Here is a 21,874-nt window from a genome sequence, read left to right on the forward strand (position 1 = left end):
CAATCATAAAGGTAGAGAGAGAAGGGGCGCCTGGGTGGCTCATTCGGATAAGCGCCCGACTCATGATTTCGGCTCAGGTCATAATCTCGAGTCCTGGGATCAAGTCCCACATCAGGCTCCATGTTCAGCGTGGAGTCTGCTTGGGACTCTCTCTCTCTCTCTTCCCTCTAAAATAAATAAATGCATCTTAAAAAAAAAAGAAAATAGAAGTATAATTAACAATCTTCCCAATTTAATAGTTAACAACATTATGCCATACTTTTTATGCTCCATTTATCTTTTTCCTTTCTTCTGCTATAGAATTTTCAAACAGATCCCTCACATCAGATCATTTTGACTCTAAGTACTTCCATATGTAGCTCTGTAAAATAAGGACTTCAAAAAACTACATTTATTCCATCATACCATATATGAATGAGTTCACATTCAAATTTTCCTGATGTCTCAAAAATTTTTCTTCAGTTGGCTTGTATTAGGCTGAAATAAGATTTACTGATGGTGTTGGACTATGATTGTTACTTAGTACCTTAAATCTAAAAAGGGGCTCCCATACCCTCATTTTCATTTTCTTGGCTCACTGAGGGAATCACAGCAATAAACTCAGGATGCTCCACATTTTGAATTAGCATGTGGGTTTCTCATGGTGGCATTTATATATCTTTTAACCTCTGTATGTCTTTTAAGCAGAAAGTTAGAGCTAGAAGCTTTCAGGTCAAACTTCTGTGGTTAGAATACTTTATGGATGGTGTTGTGTACTTTACATCGTGTCATATTGCAACTTTTACAGTTGCTACGATCAGTCAGCCAATTCAAGTGATGGCAGCTTGATCTTTCCATATTTTCAAGTTCACTATCAACCTCTCTCCTAATGCACACTGTAATTGCCTGGGATGGGGGTGGTTGTAGAGCTTAGAAACTATTGCTGACTGAGTCCCACGCCCAGAGATTCCAATTTAATCATCCTAAGCTGTGGTCTGAATATCAGGAATTTAAAAACTCCCAAGGTGGTTCTAATGTGCAACCAGGTTCGAAAACAGAGGTTTTTGCATACACTGACAATTTTTGCTTGAATCAATTATTTCATTAGAGGATGCAAATTGGTGATTTTTCTAATTTTATTGTTTTTCCTACATTTATCAGCAGAAATTCCTTTGGTATATTTTAGTTATCTTAAAATAGCTATTAATGGCCAGGGTTATTTGGTTATCCTAAAATATAATCTGTACAGGACTGGCAGGATAAACTTTTAATTCTTTTCTTTAATTACCAGTAATTAAATTAATTTAGTTATGAGTAGGTAGTATTCTCAGACTGCAGTGTGGGATCACGGGGAATCTTCAAAGACTGTTGATGCCTGTTTCAGGCCCCAGACTTGAACAGCTCCACAGGTGATTTGAATGTACAGCAAAGTTGGGAACCTCTGGAATGAAGTATTGCTACTTGAATTACCTCCAATGGCGAAAAAAAGTTTGCTTTTTTGCTTGTTCTGGTAGTGGTTGTTGCATTTTTGTTAACAGAAAAACGTATGTGATCATTTTGATCCAGATATGAAAAGAAAAGAAAGACAGGAATTTTATTAAATTCCAAGATTGGGTTGATCCCTAACTTCCATAAGAACCAATCAAATGAAAGAATGGTCAGTGGTATGCTCATCCCCACGTAATGTTCTGATTTAACGAATATTTAAGAAGCCTTCATGGAGTATCCTTTATTTCACTAAAAGCAGAAACTTCTGGGAGTGAGGCTGCCATGGATCTCCCCGGGGGGAGATATATGGCATGAAGAAAAAAATGGGAGGACCACTTGCACCTGCATAAACAAACATTTTCACAAGATTTCTTATACCCGTTTGTTCCCCTAGAAACCCATTTCTTTTTCCCCACAGAAGCCTTTTCTGCCCACTTCCTCTACTCCATTAAGTTAGGTAGATAACTCTTAACTTTAGCCGTTTAGGTAAACTACTTTGTGAGCTCCTATGTGTATATGAATACTTTGGGATTACTCTTCTATTAACTGTTGTCAGTTAAATTCACTGCCCACCCCTCCAGTCATTTAGCCTAAGAAGGCGGAGTTAAAGTCTCATCCCCTCCTACAAATTATTATGCATTTTTGGTGGGCAATTTGACAATATTTGCCCAAAAAGCCCCCGTATATACCCTTGCCCAGGCAGTTCCACTTAAAAAAAATGTAATCGACAAAGACACTCAGACAGATGTGCAGAGAAAACTTTTACCATGGTTTGTCAAAGGAAAAAATTGGGGAAAAATCAAATATTTACCAGTTAGGGACTGCTTACATAAATTTTCTAAACTATAGGTACTTAGCCATTTAAAAAGAGGCAGATCTTTATATACTGATACAGAAACACATGCTTGGTTTTTACTATGCTGTTAAGGAAAAAACCCAAGTCATAGGATAATGTATAATATATCCTCATTGAATTAAAAACAGAACAAACCCAAAGGGGTGTGTGTGTGTGGGGGGGGCCTTTAGTCATAAAACATTAAAATGTTAAGAGAACCTCTACAGTAGTGATTCAGGAAGCTACCTCACTGTAGCCGCGGTAAGAAGACTATCATGACTGTGTGGTTCAGAAGGCCTGAAATAATAAGGGAGGAAAAACTTGGCTGGTTTTCACAAAAAGTCGTATCCTCCTGTTATTTAGAAGAGAAATAGGAAGGAATGAATGTATGATGAAATTTTGTCATTTATACAATTTACAGCCACAATAAATCATAACATCCCAAATCCTCAATAAAATAATGGTTCTTTATACATGACTGCTAATCTAATATCCTATTTATGAACACGTATAATATAGACTCCTCTTCTATCGCCTTTATAAATCCCGTACATTTCTACTGAGGCATAAAGTGTTCCCATTTAAGTTTGTGTCTTATCTCATGATATGCTGATGCTTTTGTGTTGCAAATCACTTGCTTCAGATGGAGGAAAAAAGAAAGATAAATTGACTTAGGGCTAGTCCCTCATTTATCTTTCATCTTCTATCTTCAGTATTTATGTTTGTTTTTTTTTTAACCCACCATAGTGGAAGAAAGTTGTGTCCATTCATTTTAGGAACAAAATGCAAAACCTAATCCCTATCAAGTCTTAAATTTCGTAGTATACATGAACTACTACTCTCACTCAGTACATACCACACGATAATGATTTAAATGGAAAGTATATGAAAACTGTGGCACTCCAGTACATATTCCACAGTAAACGGATGTGGCATTGTGAAGTTAAATCATCTTCTCAGTTTAAAATTTGTTTTATCATAATCTTTTTCATTCCCTTTCATATTTATTATCAAATATCAACTACCTCAACTGTATGAAGTCATTAATATTTTCTCTCCTACTCATTGCTTATTGTAAAAGACCGATTCAAGTCTCTTTGCCCTTTAATGCCTTCTAGGTCAACCAGAAATTCCCCTTACTTTCATTCTCCTGTGTCCTTTGCTAAACTCGTTGCTTTTGGAAAGACTAATCTTTTGGCTTCTTTACTTTCTTAGGAGTAGTAATTCCCAATCAGCTATCTAACATACACTAATATCTACTCTTATGACATTTCTCAAGTGCAAGTGAGCCTGATTCTTTGGCCTGTGGGAACAGACGGTGCACTGGGGTTCAGAAGAAGTCTCCTTCTCTTAATCTGCAGGGAAGGGGGCAGTCGGGGAGGCGGTGAGGAGGGAAGGAGAGGATTCTCCTGCTGACGCCATGCTGCTCCCCGCTCCTCATTTTACACATAAGTACTAAAACTGGAAGCTGCCTAGACTCTAGTAATTTTTTTTCCTGGAACAGAAAAACTGTGAAATTGCGACGTGTGGCACAATTCACTTTGCAGGATGTGGCTGGAGGATTTAAGTAACAACCAATGAACACTTTGACAAAAGGACTCAATTTATGGTTTCAACAGCTTCTGTCTGGTAGGTAACACACACTATGCATGGTGGTGTGTTTTGTTTTGTGTGTGTGTGTGTGTGTGTGTGTGTGTGTGAGTGAATTGGTGTGCTTTTTTAAAAAAACGAGAAGTAAGCCAGAGGTCTTTTTTTCTTTTCTTTAAAAGCTACTCTGCATAATATTTTCCATCGTGAAGAATTATAATTACATGTGCATATATTTGCATCTCACTTTCTTCAAGCCTTTACCTTTTACTCTATTATACAGTTTCATGATTATAGTGTTTATTTCCTATTTTACTGTCTGTGTCCTCAAATGCTACCTCAAATTTTGGCAAAACATAAGAGATTGTACAAATACATAAATTTTTAAGAGGTACGAAGATATGAATGATGGAAAAATGGAACACTAATAAAGAGAAAACAGGAAGGAACACTAAGACAACATTCCTTCCTCACTTTTTTTTAGCAGTACATAAAAAAACACAAAAATGCAAAGTTATAAGAAAATGATAAACTCTCTTTACAAAAGACAAAAGGATGTGCATTTTATGTTTTTAGAGATTAGATATGTAACGCTGGTAAGCTAGAAAATACAGAACAATGAAGAGAGGGAGAACAGTAAAGCAAGATAACAATAAAGTATAAATGCTTCTGGGGAAGCTTCTCCTCAAGATTCCTTCTCAACCAGCCTGAGGACACAGAAATGTTTTGTAGAGTGGACGGTTCTTCCTCATGCTTTGGGAAGTCATCTCTTTGAGCACCAAACTTAAAAAGCTTTGGCTTTTTTTACTTTCCAACAGCCTACTAACCCTCATACAAAAACCAACCAAACGACTGAGGGACCTAAACGACCAACCAACCAACTCAAGCAAATGTGCAAACGGATTCTGCTGAATCCGTATGCTGAATCATAAAGCAATGGAAATCTTTTCTGCCTAGGGCATCCTGAGCTCTTCCTTAGAAAATGACTCTGCTCTGAGTTAGCTATTTAAAAACAAAATTCAGCAGCTGGTCTCCGTTTCTGGCATTTCAACAGAATGTACCATCCTGAAAATACCTGAGTAGGCAAGGATCTCTCCCAGGTAGTGATCAAACAAGTCCCTGCTAACAATTCACCTGACTGCTAAAAAGCTTTTAAAGTGACAAGCTTTTCAAGTCAAATTTGTAATATATATATAAAGGTAGAGAAATTGTCTGCAGGAGAACTTCAAAATATTAAAGAAAAATGAGGAACAATAAGAGGCTTGCAATCCTAAATCTTTTCATGTAATCCTTTCTTATTTAAGAAACCAAGAAAATTGAATAAAGATGTTACTTTTGTCAAGATCTAGCTAAACAAGGAGGAGACTGAAGACCTTTTAAATATATATATATATTTTACTTTTAAGCCACCCCTGCCCCTTATTCTGGGCAGGACTGCCAAATTCTAAAAATGAGATGATTTTTATATACTATGTTTAGTATCTCTGCATGCAATGTGGTAAAGAGAAGATAACAGTTAAACTTTACAGGAAAGTAGCAGCAAAACTGCCATTTTATGCCATTATTTATTTACAATCAAACTTCTAAAGACATCTATAACTACTTAGAAAAAGAAACATGAAACAAATCAGATTTTACTCTTTTATGCATACAATCAAATCTCAATTTTCTACCCTTATCTTTGTAGCTTATTGCCATAGTTACAACTTAAATGTCCTAAGTATGGCTGGAAAGTAGGTAAATTTAAGAAAGCACACAAGTAACATGAATACAGTTAAAATAATAGAAAGTTGAATAAACAGTAGTTGTGATTGCAGTGGTTGAAGATTAATACACTCCTCTTCCCTCAAAAGAAAAACAGGGTAAGTAAATGTAACACCTGCCAGGTCTGAACAGGAGTTTGGATAAGAGTATATTCCAACAAATTAAGGGATGAAACAGTTATATTAGGTGTGATTTACAAATGTAGCTGTGGTGAAGACAGATGAATTACTGGAGTTGTATTAAGTTGTATTGTAAACACCTAACACTAATGTATTTAGGGAGCTACTTGGACAATACACACAGACACACATACATAATATTTTATCTATATTTAACTCATTAGTAAATCATGAAGGTGGCGGTCAAATGACTGAAGCTTATGAGTACAAGTACCAGAGGGGAGGGAAGGGGAGGGGAGGTAGAAAGGACATCAAGGGCCCAGATATCTCTCACTCTCTATTATGTGAATAGAATGAACTTCCTGATCTAAGTTCATTCTCTCTGTATGCAAATCAACACAATTAAACCCTGTGCCTGGCTGGCTTTAGGTAGTGAGAAACCACCACTTGCCTGTTTCAGCTCAGCTCAGCCAGATGTTCTCCAGCTCGGCTCTAGGCAGCACTTCTGGCTTGGCTTTATCTTCTTCCTGGTTCCAGCTAACGCTGGAAATCTCCCCCTGCCCCACCTCCCATCAGTGCTCCAGTTTAAAAACAAAACCACCTAACCCATTGTCCCCTCAGTCCGAGAAATGGTAGCAGCTGTGGGTATGATCGGTCTCTTGTGTGTTGCAGCATGCTGTTTAATTCTCCCAAACCTTGCAATCTGCACCTGAACCATAACCTCCCATATCAAATCCCTCATATGGAATTACCTGGCATGGGCTGGGTGTTCCCCACTTGACTGATACAACTATCAGGCTTGGGCTTAAAGAGTTCTCACCTATCAAACACAACCACTCCAACAGAAAAGGGCAATATATAGGAGATTTTAATATTTTGTAGGTAGAAAGAAATATAAATGATGATGTCAAATGAGGAAATACAAGAGGATCAATGTTACATACCTAAAGGGAGGGAGAAATAATATAGTCTTTTCAGGAAAGCAACTTGGTTACACATAACAAGAGTCTTAAAAATGTTCATATACTCTAAATAATACTTTACTTCCTAAAAGTCTAGCCTATGGTAAATCAAAAGTACAGATATAATTTTATATACAGGGATATTTACCACAATGTTATTTATAACAGTAAAAAATTAGAAACAACCCAAATGTCCAGAAATAGGGAATATCAGTAAATATGGTATATACCTGTAGTTTTCCTTTATAGCTCCCCCCACACCACCAACTTTTAAGTGTATAGAGTTACATACCTCCACTAGACTTGAAGCACTTAAGAGGACAAGGATATTGTTTTAAACTTTAACAACTATGTGCTAGACAACCGTTTAAGGCTCTCAAGAAATATTTCTGGAATAAATTAATGATGCATTATTAAAAATAAACTTACAGAAGAATTTTATATTAAGTGATAAATTTTTGCCACAACCAAGTACCAAATGCACTACTGTGTGCTCTGCATTTTTCTTTAAATTTTTCAAATCACTTTTTAATTAGTTTATAGTTCTGGTATTTCTCCTGAGGAATATTTCAATCAGGTGACTTTTTGTTCAGAGGATTTTCAGTGGTCCCCCATGACCTGCAGGAGAGTTCAATTTAGAGTTGTATTTACAGATCTCTATAATTTGACCCAATGTGGCTATCTAGATTTTGCACATTTTACCATCTCTCAAACCAGTTTTAAATGTTCGGATGTGACACATCTGTCTCTTTTGCTGTGTAGTAACAAAGCGCTTTCCAGAGCCTGGCCACCCGTCAAGCTCTAGGCTCCAGTACCATCTTCTCTGTGAAGCTATCTCAGAAGGAGGTTGTCCATTTACAACAGTGTTTTCCACATAATATATTTCTGGCATCTAACCGCATATTATTTCATGACATGATTTTCCTTATATTAAACTACTGCTATGAGACTTATTGCTAAGTAGCTCCTCATATGTCTTTGGTCTGAATAAGCACTACAATTCTTGGAAACAGCTTCTTTATAAAACAGCAGAGTGCCTTGTATGCACTATGAATAACACCAAGATCCTGGTAACAGGTTCTGGTAAACTCAGATACCAGGTATTTGGTGATTTTTGAGTTTTAATCAAGTTCAAAACTCGTTTAAAAATTGCCAAAGTATTTAGATTTCAAGGCCCATTGTACCATTTCTATATTGATGACATCGTCCTTTATATTATAAGTGCCATGGGAAGTGCAGGATCGTGCATGTGTTGTGCCCACCACTATGCGACCAGTGATGTGTACAGTACTGGGTCCATGGTGCAGGCGCTCGACAAACACTAATGAATGAATACCTACTATGAAGACGTCAAATATTTGTGAAAGGGGCAGACACCTTCCTTAATGTAATTCATCCTTTATATGAAATGAATTTGGGGTAAAAAGATAAAGAGATTACATCAGAAGCTTCTGGACTATATTAGAAGCTACCATACATTTTACATCTGGGTACATAAAGAATATGAACGTTTAAGACAGCTCTTCCCTTGAGTGTGGGAAACACTCTGAAAGGAAAGATCTCGATTTATATAAATGATTAGCCAACTTTCCCAGGTGAAGCAGTAACTTTTGTGAGGGCATTGCTGTACTTCCTTATGATAGAAAAGAAAATACCTAGATAATATATGTTGATATTAAAAGTGTCCAGTGATTAAACACTGATATGTTGATGTTCAATGCTTTAATTTTCTTTATAGCTGACATATACAAACCTACTTCACAATGTTCAAAAAAAAATCAAGTAAATTAAGAACTACTTCAAAGCAAAGTAGTTCAATACTGTCACTAGTAAAGGCTCTGCTTGGCTTATTTCACCAAGAGGCAGTAAATTGAGAAAGCAGGTTATGAAACTGTTCTTGTTGTGTGTGTAAGACATAATAAAGATCTTTTTATATGATAAAAACTCATACCTGTTGATCTCCAAGGAAATGACTTCTCAGTTGAGCTAGAGAAAAGGGGGGAAAAAAAAGGAACATTTACTTCCTTTGTCATAAAATTTAACTGTGGGCCTGTTTTGCACATAAACATTTAATTTTCACATTTCATTACATAAAAGTATAAAAATCTAAATATTTAAAGCTACTCTTCTAAGTGAATTTTTAGACACTATTTAACCTTCCATATCAATTTGAGACAAAACTGTATTTCTACTAGAAAATTAAGGCAAATTATAAAGTGACATAAGAGTCCCCTTGGATAAGACAAATAAAATAGCATAACTATGTATGATATTCATGGTACTTATGATGTATTATGTTGCTTTTTGTGGTAATTAATATGAAAACTACATACACATTAAAAAGAACATCTACATTATACACAAAGTACTTATATATGTATACACTGAACACAACACATTAAAAAGGACCCAAAAGGCTGTTAAGAACTTCATTCATTTTAGTTATTTTCAAAAGAAGACCTAGAAACTATAATAGACACAAAAGTTCATGGGGTTAGTTTGAACTGAATTTACCTTATAAAACTTAAGTCATATAAACCTTTATATAAAAAATATAAGGTTTGAAAATCCAGAATATTTTAGCTTCACATGTCTCTAACAGAGCTTAATACATTTAAATTTTAAGAAATTTGTGCATAAGAACATTATCTGTGCCTCCCTGCCCCCTTGCCTCACACTCCCCACCCTCCAAATACAGGGAAGCAGGGTGCCAAGGGGGCAGTGTGGTAGAACACAGGGACAAGGTAACAAGAGGCCAGATTATTAAACATCTGCTTAATGAAGTACTTCACATCAGTTATCTCCTTTATATTATTCACAATCTTATGAATAGATACATTATCATCCTTATTTTACAGGTAAAGAAACTGGCCAAAGTCTTTGCTGTTAACCAGAACTGCTGAGATTTAAACCCAGGATGGCCTGATTCCAAAGTCAGGGCTTCTCATTACTATATATGGCAGAATGGCTTATGATCCCGTTTTTGCATTAAACACATTTGTGCACATACACAATATGCCTAGAAAGAAGTCTGGAAAAATAAAAGCCAAAGTGTTAACAGTTATTTCTGTGGGGTACAACTAGAAGTTTTTTTCTTCGCCTTCTTAAACATTTGTACTTTTTTGAAATCAGAAAAAAAGTACATATTGGCAGATTTTTAGAGTGTTTTAAATTTAAGTAAAAGGTGTATGACTTTGGGCTTAAGGAACACTATAAAATAAAGGACTTGGAACAGAAGAAGGGAAAATGCTTTGAGTGCTATAGTTCTAAGATTTTAAGTTCTTGTTACCCCCTGATATTTCTCCAGTTCATTAAGTGGTTAATGAAACTCCAGATTCTCTAAGAACTCCCTAAACTTCAGCTTTGTGCCTGAGTGAATTGCCTTAACTTTGTCAGAGGCAAAGCAGTTTACATTCCAGGACCTTGAACTAGCTGCAAGCATGGGGGAAGGCTCCCGGTGAATGGAGTCAATCAGTTAATGTAAATTTGTAGCACTCTGCTGAAGTTCCTTCATCTGAGGCACTCCTGATTTCAGAAGGGACTGATGGGATAGGAAAAGATGCCAATTTGGTCAAATATCAGTACACATTTGTTGTCCTGCTCTTGAGGGTGGGTTATCATATTCTGCAACTCTGAAAGTGGTTCCCTACACTGAATCAACTTCTCTTGAATCTGTTTTTATTTCATTCTATCATCTAAATTAGTTTTCTAAATACTGAGGTTGATATTACCCAACTGTGAGCCTATCAAAATGTTCATCTGGTCTGCCAATATTAAAATATGTGATAAATTAAACTGCCATCCAGAAATGTTTAATATACCTCAAGTTTCGTGGGAATATCATGAAAATTATCTTCTGAGTTTGGAACTTACATAAGCTTTAATGAAATACCTTTACAAGATTTTTTATTCTCAGAATTATAGATCACAGGATATAATTCATGTTAATTGCTCAAACTGGACAAAGGTTGTGGCTATTTTGCTCATCTTTTTATGTCAAGTGCCTGCCGTACTGCCTCACACATAGCAGATGCTTAATATATGTTGTTGCAACAAACTGTGTAGAAGTAATAGTTTGGTTTTTTTTTTACATCTTTAAAAAAGATTTTTTAAATTTATTATTTATTTATTTGAGAGAGAGAGAGAGAGAAAGAGCAAGAGCAGGACAGAGAGGCAGAGGAAGAGGGACAAGCGGACTCCCTGATGAGCAGGGCTCCATCCCAGGACCCTGAGATCAAGACCTGAGCTGCAGGCAGACACTTAACTGACTGAGCGACCCAGGCGCCCGTAATAGAGTTCTTCATTGTTCTGAATGGTCAGGTATATATAAAATACCAGTTATTACTTTGCTCAAGCAGGTCAACTTATTCTCCTCCATTCTAGGTAGGAAATTCCAGTAGCCTCAATTAGGTTGCATTTTTATTGCCGATAAGGCCTTTAGTGTCATCAAAATACATATGATCTCACTGGTATGTGGAATTTAAGAAACAAAACAGAGGATCATAGGGGTAGAGAGGAGAAAACAAAACAAGACAGAATCAGAGAGGGAGACAAACCATAAGAGACTCTTAATCATAGGAAACAAACTGAGGGCTGCTAGAGGGGAGGGGATGGGGGGGAAGGGGTAGCTGGGTGATGGACATTAAGGAGGGCACGTGATGTAATGAGCACTGGGCATTATATAAGACTGATGAATCATGACCTCTACCTCTGAAACTAATAATACATTATATGTTAATTATTTGAATTTAAATAAAAAAATAAAATAAGCCATTCCTAGATGAAGGCAATGGAAGCCTCAGTTAATATTTTTCTCTACTCTCTTTTAGGTAAAAGATAAAAAATCATCAGGAAAATAAGCTAATATTAGGATTAAAAATAAGCAAAAAGTTCCACGGTATTTTTTGAAGACTATATATTCAGCCCAATTACTTCACACTAATCTTTTAAGTTCTGTGTTATAACTGGTCAAGACATGTTATTCAGAATAGTCTATTTTCTTTTGAAGCACTCATTTTAAATGATTCTTAAATTGTTCACTACTCTGGGATTTGAGGGATTAGACAATAAATATGTGAAATTTTGAAATGCTGTTATGTCACTGAATGTAACCTGCTTTTATTAGAACAATTAGAGGCAGCTCCATACTAGAAACAGGCTTATACTCGCCTTCTTCCCTTCCTCTCTCCAACCATCTAATCCTAGAAACATTTCCCCAACTTTTATTGACTGTCTACAATGTGTCTATAGGCACTGTGCCCACAAATGATTCCATCCCATTCCCTTTCACTTCTTATCTGAAGATGTCAAGTAGCTTGTGTTCTAGGAGCTTTTGCTGGAATGTAAAACACATTTTAAAATACGAGAATTGAATCACCCACCATAACTTTCTTTCAGTGGAAAGATGCATTCACAATTTCTAATGACTTAATTATCAACAACCTTCTACAATGAAATCCATTCAATAAGTTTGGGACTGTCTAGTCACACAGTGAACAAGAATTAAAAGCAAGTTCATCAGCAAATTAATATATTAATGCGAACAATATTAGTTTTAAGGAAGACACCATACCTTCATCACAATGTTACATAAAAATTTGTATGAAACTACTGTAAAATTCTACACACTCCTGAAATTAAATGTTTTATTTTTCATTTCACACATAAATGGAGGCAAAAATATGTTTGCTAGACATGTATGGCTGTGCAGTGTCTTCAAAACCCTGCTTATTTTGGGACTGTCCCACAAGGCAGAGAATGCGCCTGCTCATACTCCTCTACAGGGAGGGCAGGCCAGCGACTGAGGGTCTGTAGGAAGCCACGCGAGGGGGAGGCAATGGTATAGCGGGGGGCATCTACAGCAGACCCAGCAGTGTCAGTGGGCACTGCTCCTGGACACCCTCACTCAGAATCAGGTTCTCTGGCCTTCCTAGAGATTCCACCAAGATACCAAAAAGCTTTTAGTGTTCCTGTGGTGCTTACACAAGCCAGAGAGGATTCCATTAGCAACCCAAAAGCCCTGACTGATGTTATCATCAAACCAAGTGTTATGACTGAAAACAAATACAAACAGGCCCTCTGAAAAGAGCCCAAACCTCAGTTTTTAACTCTAGAGCTGTACTTCCAAGTGCAGACTGGATATAACACACTTTGTATTCAACATAATGAAACTCTTCCCCCCGCAAACCAACTCCCTAATCATGACCACCTAGTCACTCAAACTGAAGAACGTGGAATCATTTTATTGTTTTCCACCCACCAGTGTGGCAAGCTCCACGCGGGCAGCAAAATCAGCCTCATTCACAGCCCTACTTCCAGAAACTAAGGCAGTATCTGGCCCATGGCAGTCACTTAAAACATACACCTTTTGAATTCATCCCTACTACCACACAGTTCAGGCCTTCATCTTCTCAGTGTCTTTTTGGCTGGATCATCCTTTTAGACTCTCCTAGCTTGTTTTCCTGGCTTTGATTTCTCACCCTTTCAGGCTCTCTTTCCTGCTGCCGCTACAGTGATTTTACAAACCTCTGGATCTTCTCGCAATGCTAATGCGTAACAGATCCACAGAGGATACAATTCAAACATCTTAGTATGCCCAGGCAGCCCTCTGCCACCCGGTTCCTTCTAGTCTGCCCTTTTCCACACAAACCTACACTCTAGGCTCTTCTAATTACTTGCAATTCCCTCACATGCCATGTTGCTTCAGGCTGCCAATGTTATTTGGGGATAGAATCTGTAGAAACACAGTCTGGAAACTCTTTCCGAATTACACAAATTCTAGAATGGCATATGCAGGTACCCTGTTACAATATTTATGTTATATACCCATGAAATTGAACACTCCAATAAAGTTTACGTTCACTCTGTATCACTTGGGAATAATTTTGAAAAATGGTCTACTTAAGTCTGTCCCCAATTTCCTTCTGATTTACTGTGTCTGATGTGGGCTAGCTTGCGTCAGTGGGCACTACAGGTAAGTGGTAGGGGAGGGCGCAGTGGAGAGTTTGATGAAGCCACATAGTAATGTTACTCTCTCCTTTCCCTCTTTCTCCTAGACCTAGGTGAGGTTCTTTCTATTAGTAGTAGGTGCAGGCTACTACCATTACTCTCCTACAAGACAAACTGAATTGAACAGAACCCAAGAGTTATTTCTCTGTTGAAAAGAAAACCAGGCCACAGCCTGAGACTAGAACATAGTCAAACTGTAAAACTTAACTGCTTTGTTTTATTGAAAAAAAAAAAATCTCTGTATTAACAGTGAAGGGAACCATCAACAAAACAAAACGGCAGCCTACTGAAAGGAAGGAGATATCTGCAAGTGATATCTATCTGCTAAGAGGTTAATATGCAAAATATAGAGAGAACATATACAACTCAACTCCAAAAACCTCCCAAATAATCTGATTAAAAATGGGCAGAGAACCTGAATAGACATTTTTCCAAAGAAGACATACAGATGGCCAACAGACATGCCAACAGACATGTGAAAAGATGTTCAACATCACTAGTCATCAGGGAAATGCAAAATAAAACCACAATGAGATATCACCCTCCATCTACCAGAATGGCTAGAATAAAAAAAAAGACAAGAAATAACAAGTGTTGGAGAAGATGTGGAGAAGTAACGCTCATGAACTGTTGGTGGGAATGTAAATTGGTATAGCCATTGTGGAAAACAGGACGGAGGTTCCTCAAAAAATTAACAGAACATACATATGACTCAGTAATTCCACTCTTGGATATTCACCCAAAGCAAATAAAAACACTAATTTGAAAACATATATGTACCCCTATATTTATCACAGCATTATTTACAATAGTCAAATTATGAAAGTACCCAAGTACCCATCGAGAGATGAATGGATAAAGAAAATGTGGTGTATATATATATATATATATACACAAAGGAATATTACTCAGCCATAAGAAAAAAAGAAGAGAGAGAGCTTAACATTTGTGACAACATGGATGGACCTAGAGGGTATTATGCTAAGTGAAATAAGTCTGAGAAAGACAAATACCATATGATTTCACTTATATGTGGAATCTAAAAAAACAAAACAGAAGCAAACAAAAAGCAGAAACAGACCCATAAATCTGAAGAACAAACTGATGGTTGCCAGAGGGGATGGCGGTGGGGGACTGGCAAAATGGGAGAAGTGGAATAGAAAAAAAAAAAAATCACTGCATTAAGAAATTTTATACACACACGTACATATATGTGTATATAGACAGCCCTCATAAATAGTTCATAAATTAAGCATAGTCACCAAACTATGACCAACTTCTTGAGGGTAAAAATTGTGTCTTAATTCTGTGTTTACCAAGTAGCATTGAGTAGGATGATAAATAATTGATAGCTGATCTTAATCTTAACTCTTTGTTCTTTTCAAGGTAATTCTTATGTAAATTTTAGAAACTGTTTCATTCTATGGAGTCAGATCCCCCCCTTGATTTGACTCTTTCTGTATCTTATAGAAAAGAGGTTTATTGTACATACAACATGAATTCAATTAATAAAATATTTGCTGCTTATCTACTGAGTGCCAGACATTATTAGAGGCTTGGTTGTAATAGTGAGAAGACACAAAGTCCATGTCTTCCAGTGCTTACAACTGTCTTATAAATACTCATTACAGTACTTGTGTGACACCCCCACTGGATCACATGCCCAAAGGCAAGAAGGTGTTAAGAGACTTTTGGGAGGCTGTTCTTAAAGCCAGAAACCTTAAGAGAGGACTCTGATGAGCCCAGCAGTGTTTGATGGAAGAAACATTCACAAATTTATAACAACCCAAAGTGTGAAACATGTCTTAAAACAAAAAAGAAGATCTAGCTCAACTTCTATTCACCTATCAAGAGGCAGTAAGTTAGTATTGGGACCACTCAGGTAGAAATTTGAACATGAAGGCTCCAGTGGGAGAGAGATGTAGCAGTATGAAATGTATTGCCATATTCTAGAGTTCGCTTCAATTCCCACAGCTCAAAAATTGTGAAGGGCTGGGAATCAGCCAGTTTGGGAGACCAACAACCTAATATTCGACATATCCAAGTAAAACGAACATCTTTCCTTTTGACAATGGCTTCAAATGGTTGCTTAACCCATCCCAATTTAGCATTACATGATCTATTTATTTCACTGTTACAACATATTCTTTCACAATGTTTTTAAAACGATTCTTAGGTGATCTTCCTTTACTGAACAGAGGTAATTAACAGATGAACACTCATTAATCATATGTTCATTAACTATTTTTACTATTAGTTTTACTATTTTGAGTTCTGACAGGAAGTTGTGAGTTCCATACAAAAGTTCTGTATTTCTTCTGCACATCTTAACTCTTCAATTCAAGAACTACCATATGTTTACAGATAAAATCTCAGTAGTTCAAATAAATTTCAAACTGCATTTCTCTTTTTCTACCAACTCATTACTGTCTTATTTCCAATTTGTGATTTGCTTATTTTAAAAAGTACCTTTCAACTCTTTCACTTGTTATTAGGTAGGCTTTATTATTCTTTTAATTGGAGTTATTCTATTAGAAAGTAAGTCTTTTGGATTCTAAATCCATTGTGAAAACTTCTGGTGACTCTCTATTAGTTTGCTACAATTTCCTTTATAATCCATTGCTCTAAAATTTGTATGTCTACTTATTAACGGATTCTAAGGTCCATTTCTCAGTTAAAAAGAAAAATCGTTTATTTGGATTTTTATTTATTGGCAATGAATTCATATTGCAATTACTTAGCACCATGTTATCCTCTAGGCATTACAGATTGCTTTTTAATGAAATGCATCATAATTTTCTTAGATATGGACTCTGGGCTCCAGAATTCCCAGGTCACTCCATATTTCCTATTATGCACCTAGGATTTTCTACCCCAGGAATCTGGCAAAATAACTACTAATGATTGTTAAGTTTTAGTCTCTACTTGGAAGTGTTACAAGATAAATTCAAAACAAACTCCCTTAAATGAGTAACCATTCTGTTGAACACAAATTTCTATATCTTCATTAATTTTAATTAAATCTTCAGTTATGATATGGAGATATTACCATAGCATACTTTTAAAAAAGATTTGAGAGAGAGAGGGAGCGCACGTGTGTGCACATGAGAGTGTGTGAGTGGTGGGGGAGGGGCAGAGAGAGGGAGAGAGAGAATCTCAAGCAGACTCCCTGCTGAGTGCAGAGCTCACCACAGGGCTCATCTTAGGATCCTGAGAGCATGACCTGAGCCAAAATCAAGAGTTAGCCACTTAACTAACTGAGCCACCCAGGCGCCCTAAATATCATAACATACTTTAAATCTTTTTTTATTTCTATTTAGTATTGCTTTGACAACCCTTTTAATTAGTACATTTAAAATTTTGCTCTGTTTCTCTTAATGCATTTACAGAATATTCTACTAGTGTCTTGTGAGTTCTTAGCTAGGTAGAGCTCATTCTGTGCTTTAGCTGTCTTGAGTGCTCTTCAATGCTTGAGAATGCTACTTCTTGAATATAATGTCTGTGGAAGTTTCAAGTCCTTTTTTTTAAGATTTTATTTGGGGCGACTGGGTGGCTCAGTCGTTAAGCATCTGCCTTTGGCTCAGGTCATGATCCCAGGGTCCTGGGATCGAGCCCTGCATCGGGCTCCCTGCATCGGTCTCCCTGCTCGGTGGGAAGCCTGCTTCTCCCTCTCCCACTCCCCCTGCTTGTGTTCCCTCTCTTGCTGTGTCTCTCTCTGTCAAACAAATAAATAAATAAAATCTTTATGTTATTTATTTGAGAGCAAGAGAGAGAGCAAGAGAGAGAGAGAGTACGAGCAGGGGGAGTGACAGAGGGAGAGGCAGACTCCCTGCTGAGCAAGGAGCCTGACACAAGGCCCTGGGATCATGACCTGAGCTGAAGGCAGATGCTTAACCAACTAAGCCGCCCAGGCACCCAGAAGTCCCAAATCTTAAAAACATTCACCATGCAAATGGGTCAAATTTCTCCTCACGTTGACCCTCAACAAGAATGTCCTTGAGTTTATTTTATATTCATAATTAGCAGGGTGAAAAGTGGGGTCTAGAAGACTGAGATGGAATCAAGAACTCTCTAATGCTATAAGCCAGCTTCTGATGTTCCAAGAACTCATACCACCTACTAACAGGTAACTGATAGTTTATAATTAGTTTCATTTTTCCTATGTTTAGAAACAAGGACCTCATGTCTTTCAGTTAGATAATAATTAACTAGGAAATAGGAGCGCCTGGGTGGCTCAGTAGGTTAAATGTCCCACTCCTGATTTCAGTTCAGGTCATGATCTTGGGGCTGGGCATGGAGCCTGCTTAAGATTTGCTCTCTCCCTCCCTCCTTCTTCTCTAAACAAACAAACAAACAAACAAACAAAAACAAAGGAAACAGATCCTTTACATTAAAGAGACTTACTCTCTTACCACCAGAAAAACTAGAGCAGTTAGACAAAATTAAACAATATATTATGATTATTCTGCCCAAGACAGGTGTGGATAGCTCTTCATTCTTCCACTAGGCTATTTCAGTAAGTCAAAAGTAGGAAGGCCAAAAAATATGTAGAACAGAAAATGAAGGTGAACTGCTTTGCCTGGCTGAAGCAGAGGTGGGGAGCCGGAAGGAAAACAGCTATTCCCATCTACTACATTATTGTCCTTAAGACTCTCTGAGGAACCTAGTTTGAGAAATCACTAGCCTATAGACAAGGATATCTTAGCAATAATAGAAAGCAATCCTTCTTGGTATCTAACTACTTTTTAAGAGCCTCTTCCAAATTTATTTATTGTCTGTTCACAATCAATCTCAAGAAAAACAAAAACTCCTCCTTTAAATTTATGATTTTTTTCTAGGACCGACGTTCCTTTCTGTGTTTTTATCATGGTATCAGACCCTGGCCAATTCTCTACTGGATGGAAACCGATTCCTTCTTCCTAAGTGAGGACCACTTGATCTCAGGAGTCAGGAAAAGGGAAACCATAACAACATGCTCATAATGGTAGTTTATTACTGTTTTTGTGGTTATGGCTCTGAAATGCCCCTGAAATGGAATACACACATAATTTGGACTAAGCAAGGCATAACAGGTAAAGACAGGCCAAAGAATTTCTCTTCATAATTGTTTGTATGATCTGAGTGTGATACTGAGGTTAGAGAAAAGAAAGGGCACTTGATTGAAAAATGATGCCCTTCATGTAGGATGCAGTTGCTCCTGACCCATCAGTACCAGGACACGAGCCCTGAGCCACCTTTCTTGAGAGCGAATGGATTTGGGCTGACCCATCCACAATCAACACCCAGTCACCTACATGACCAACAGAAGGTGCAAATACTATGGCCACAGATGGGCAGGACTGGTACCTCATGGAATGCAGGAAAGATCTAAGGCTTACAGTCTGACCCATTCACTCCCTCTGTGACATTTTACCTGAAAAAAAAATGGCCATACTCTCAGAATGTGCTTTATGATTTTAGTCTTTAAAATATCATGAGTATGGGGCGCCTGGGTGGCTCAGTTGGTTAAGCAACTGCCTTCGGCTCAGGTCATGATCCTGGAGTCCGGGGATCGAGTCCCGCATCGGGCTCCCTGCTCAGCAGGGAGTCGGCTTCTCCCTCTGACCCTCTCTCCTCTAATGCTGTCTCTCTCATTCTCTCCCTCTTAAATAAATAAATAAAATCTTTAAAAAAAAATATCATGAGTAATAAGGACAGCAAAGTCTTGGTTTCCATTGGCTGTTAGCAAGTTTATAGTAAAATGTATAAACAGCCACTGTCACGAATATTTTTGGTCTCATTACTGGCTCTATTCATTCTCACCCTTATTTTCTTAATTCTTCATTCCACTTTTCCCCATGCTATTCTATCATATTTTTGGACTCCTATAATGGCTGTATAAATGAATTCCAGGAAAAGGTAAGATATAAATAAATAATACTCCGACCAGTTTCCTAAAGAGAAAATTATGTATTTAATGCAGAGCAAAAACATTAAAGGAACAGGAAATACTAGTCCTTTTCAGAATTCAAGTAACTTTCATAGGGACTGAAGGTAAACACATTTTAGAAGATGTTAAATATTCTTTGACAAAAGCATTTTGTGTTAGTGCTTTGAATCTATGAATAAAAGATCCAGAAGACCATATGGGAAGGGGAAGATCAAAAAGGATGTAGTACTAGACAAAAATGAAACAAACAGTTCCCTCTGGTATCCCCATAAATTATACAGGAAGCATGATTTCTGTTTAAGCCCAGCCCACAACAGGTGTTGTGACCAGTAGAAGTAGAAATCAGAATAGAGGGGTTTTTTAACATTTCAGTTGACATTTGAAAGAGTGAAAGCAAGTGAGATGAAAACAGTAAAATGGCAAAATATAACATCAGGCTCTCTTTCCTAAGTATTTTGCCATAACTTAGGGTGCTAGTTAGTTAGGCAAAGGGTCAGCCTTGGAATAGATGGGCTACTGCAAATTGTTTGCATCCATGGTCTAATAACTGCTATTGTCTCCCTCACTTCTATTCTTCCAAAAACCCTCTAAAGGTAAAAACAACACAAAACAAATGAAAAACATTTTTAAAGATTTAAAATAAGAAAAAGAGCACACACAAATATACTCTTTTTAGAAATGTGTAAAACAATTTAAATCATATATATACATTATTTATTTATTTATTTATTTATTTATTTATTTATTTATTTATTTAGAGAGAGCGCGTGCACACACAGTGAGCAAGAACATGAGCAGGGAGAGAGGCAGAAGGAGAGGGAGAAGCAGGCTCCCTGATCAGCAGGGAGCCCAATGTGGGGCTCATCACAGGACCCTGGGATAATGACATGAGCCAAAGGCAGATGCTTAACTGACTGAGCCACCTAGGCACCCATAAATCTTATATATTTTTTAAAAAGAGCTGGCACTGGTAGGGAGTAGGGAAAGGGTCCTGTTTTTCTACTTGCTCTGCATGAGATTGAGCAGAGTGAACATGGGACTAAACTGTAGAGATCTGTAGTAAGATGCAATGGTTGGCATCCAAACCCCTTAAAATTTGTCACTATAAATAGCTTTGTTTATGATGCATACAATTTCATTTTTTTACTTTAGGATTTAAAATGTTTTGAAAAGCCTACGTAAAAATTTACTTAAAAGCAATTTTATCATAAGCCCCAATTTTTTTTATTAAACATATACTCCCTTGATTATTTATCCTATTTAGACATTTAAAAGCAAATGATTTATTCACATACAATTCTTTATACTCATATAAAGACACTATCAAGTTTGGCATATGTCTAAGAACGCTATTCACTTTCTTTCCACTGACCACCCAATGTAAAGATTTATTTTTAAAATTTTTATAAACAGTAAAGTTTCTTTAATTTCTGAAAAAAAATTTATTTTCATTGTGTGAAAAGAACAAACACGTTTCTTAAGTTTCTGCTTTGCTTTTTAAAAAAATGATGGTTTCTCACTGTAACAGCATTTTCAGTTCTTAATTCACAGACAAGCACCATAAATAGCCGTTTTAGTGCTGAAGGAGGAATGAATTCACACGTGAGATAGAGTACAGAGGCAGGATCATCAATAACTGTTCTGGAAAAAAAAATGAACACAAGGATACAGTCAACATTTGGCATAACACATGTTATGTGTCTATGTAGTAAGACCTATGGAACTTAGGAAAGTGGTTCTAGAATGCTTTAAAATCTTCTGAAAGCTCTTGTGGATCCCTAATTTGTCACACATCCCCTACCCTAACCTTGTTTCCTTCTCTTCTCTGTTTATCCCCCACACACAAGTGTGAAGGTTTTCCAAACTACCAAAAGGGGGAATGAAAAAAAAAAGCCTATTAGAACAAATGAAAAGGAATGACAATCATGATAATGGATGGTCAGGGTAAAGTCTCTTAAAACAGCATTCTGGATACAGAATGGGTGATCCATAAACACTGTTCAGCGGCTGAACAGGTACCTTCCACGGCAAACAAACAGGGCAAGTAATTTGGGCAAGATTGTGTTAATTCCTAGCTTTAATGGCCAGCATTTTTCTTTTGAGAGATATGAATGAAAAGAACAAAAATGGGTTGCAACCCCATGAAGAAGGGTTTGATCAGCTTTATCTCCCTTTTACTTCCTCCTCCGATTCACTGCCATAA

General features: G+C 37.0%; 1 protein-coding gene across 6 annotated transcripts in view; it reads right to left on the reverse strand.

Annotated features, from left to right (window-relative positions):
* PKP4 (plakophilin 4) overlaps nt 1–21,874 on the reverse strand; it is a 231,665-nt gene that overhangs the window by 68,571 nt on the left and 141,220 nt on the right. For all 6 annotated transcript variants that reach the window (XM_088021694.1, XM_088021693.1, XM_088021695.1 and 3 more), the window contains exon 4: nt 8,686–8,720. In XM_088021694.1, the coding sequence (XP_087877820.1) occupies nt 8,686–8,720 (35 nt within the window). The remainder of the gene's footprint in view (nt 1–8,685; nt 8,721–21,874) is intronic.

This window comes from Eumetopias jubatus, unplaced genomic scaffold (assembly GCF_037043125.1).
Source record: "Eumetopias jubatus isolate StellerSeaLion01/CBP00866 unplaced genomic scaffold, mEumJub1_p1.0 scaffold_3, whole genome shotgun sequence".
Taxonomy (NCBI): Eukaryota; Metazoa; Chordata; class Mammalia; order Carnivora; family Otariidae; genus Eumetopias; species Eumetopias jubatus.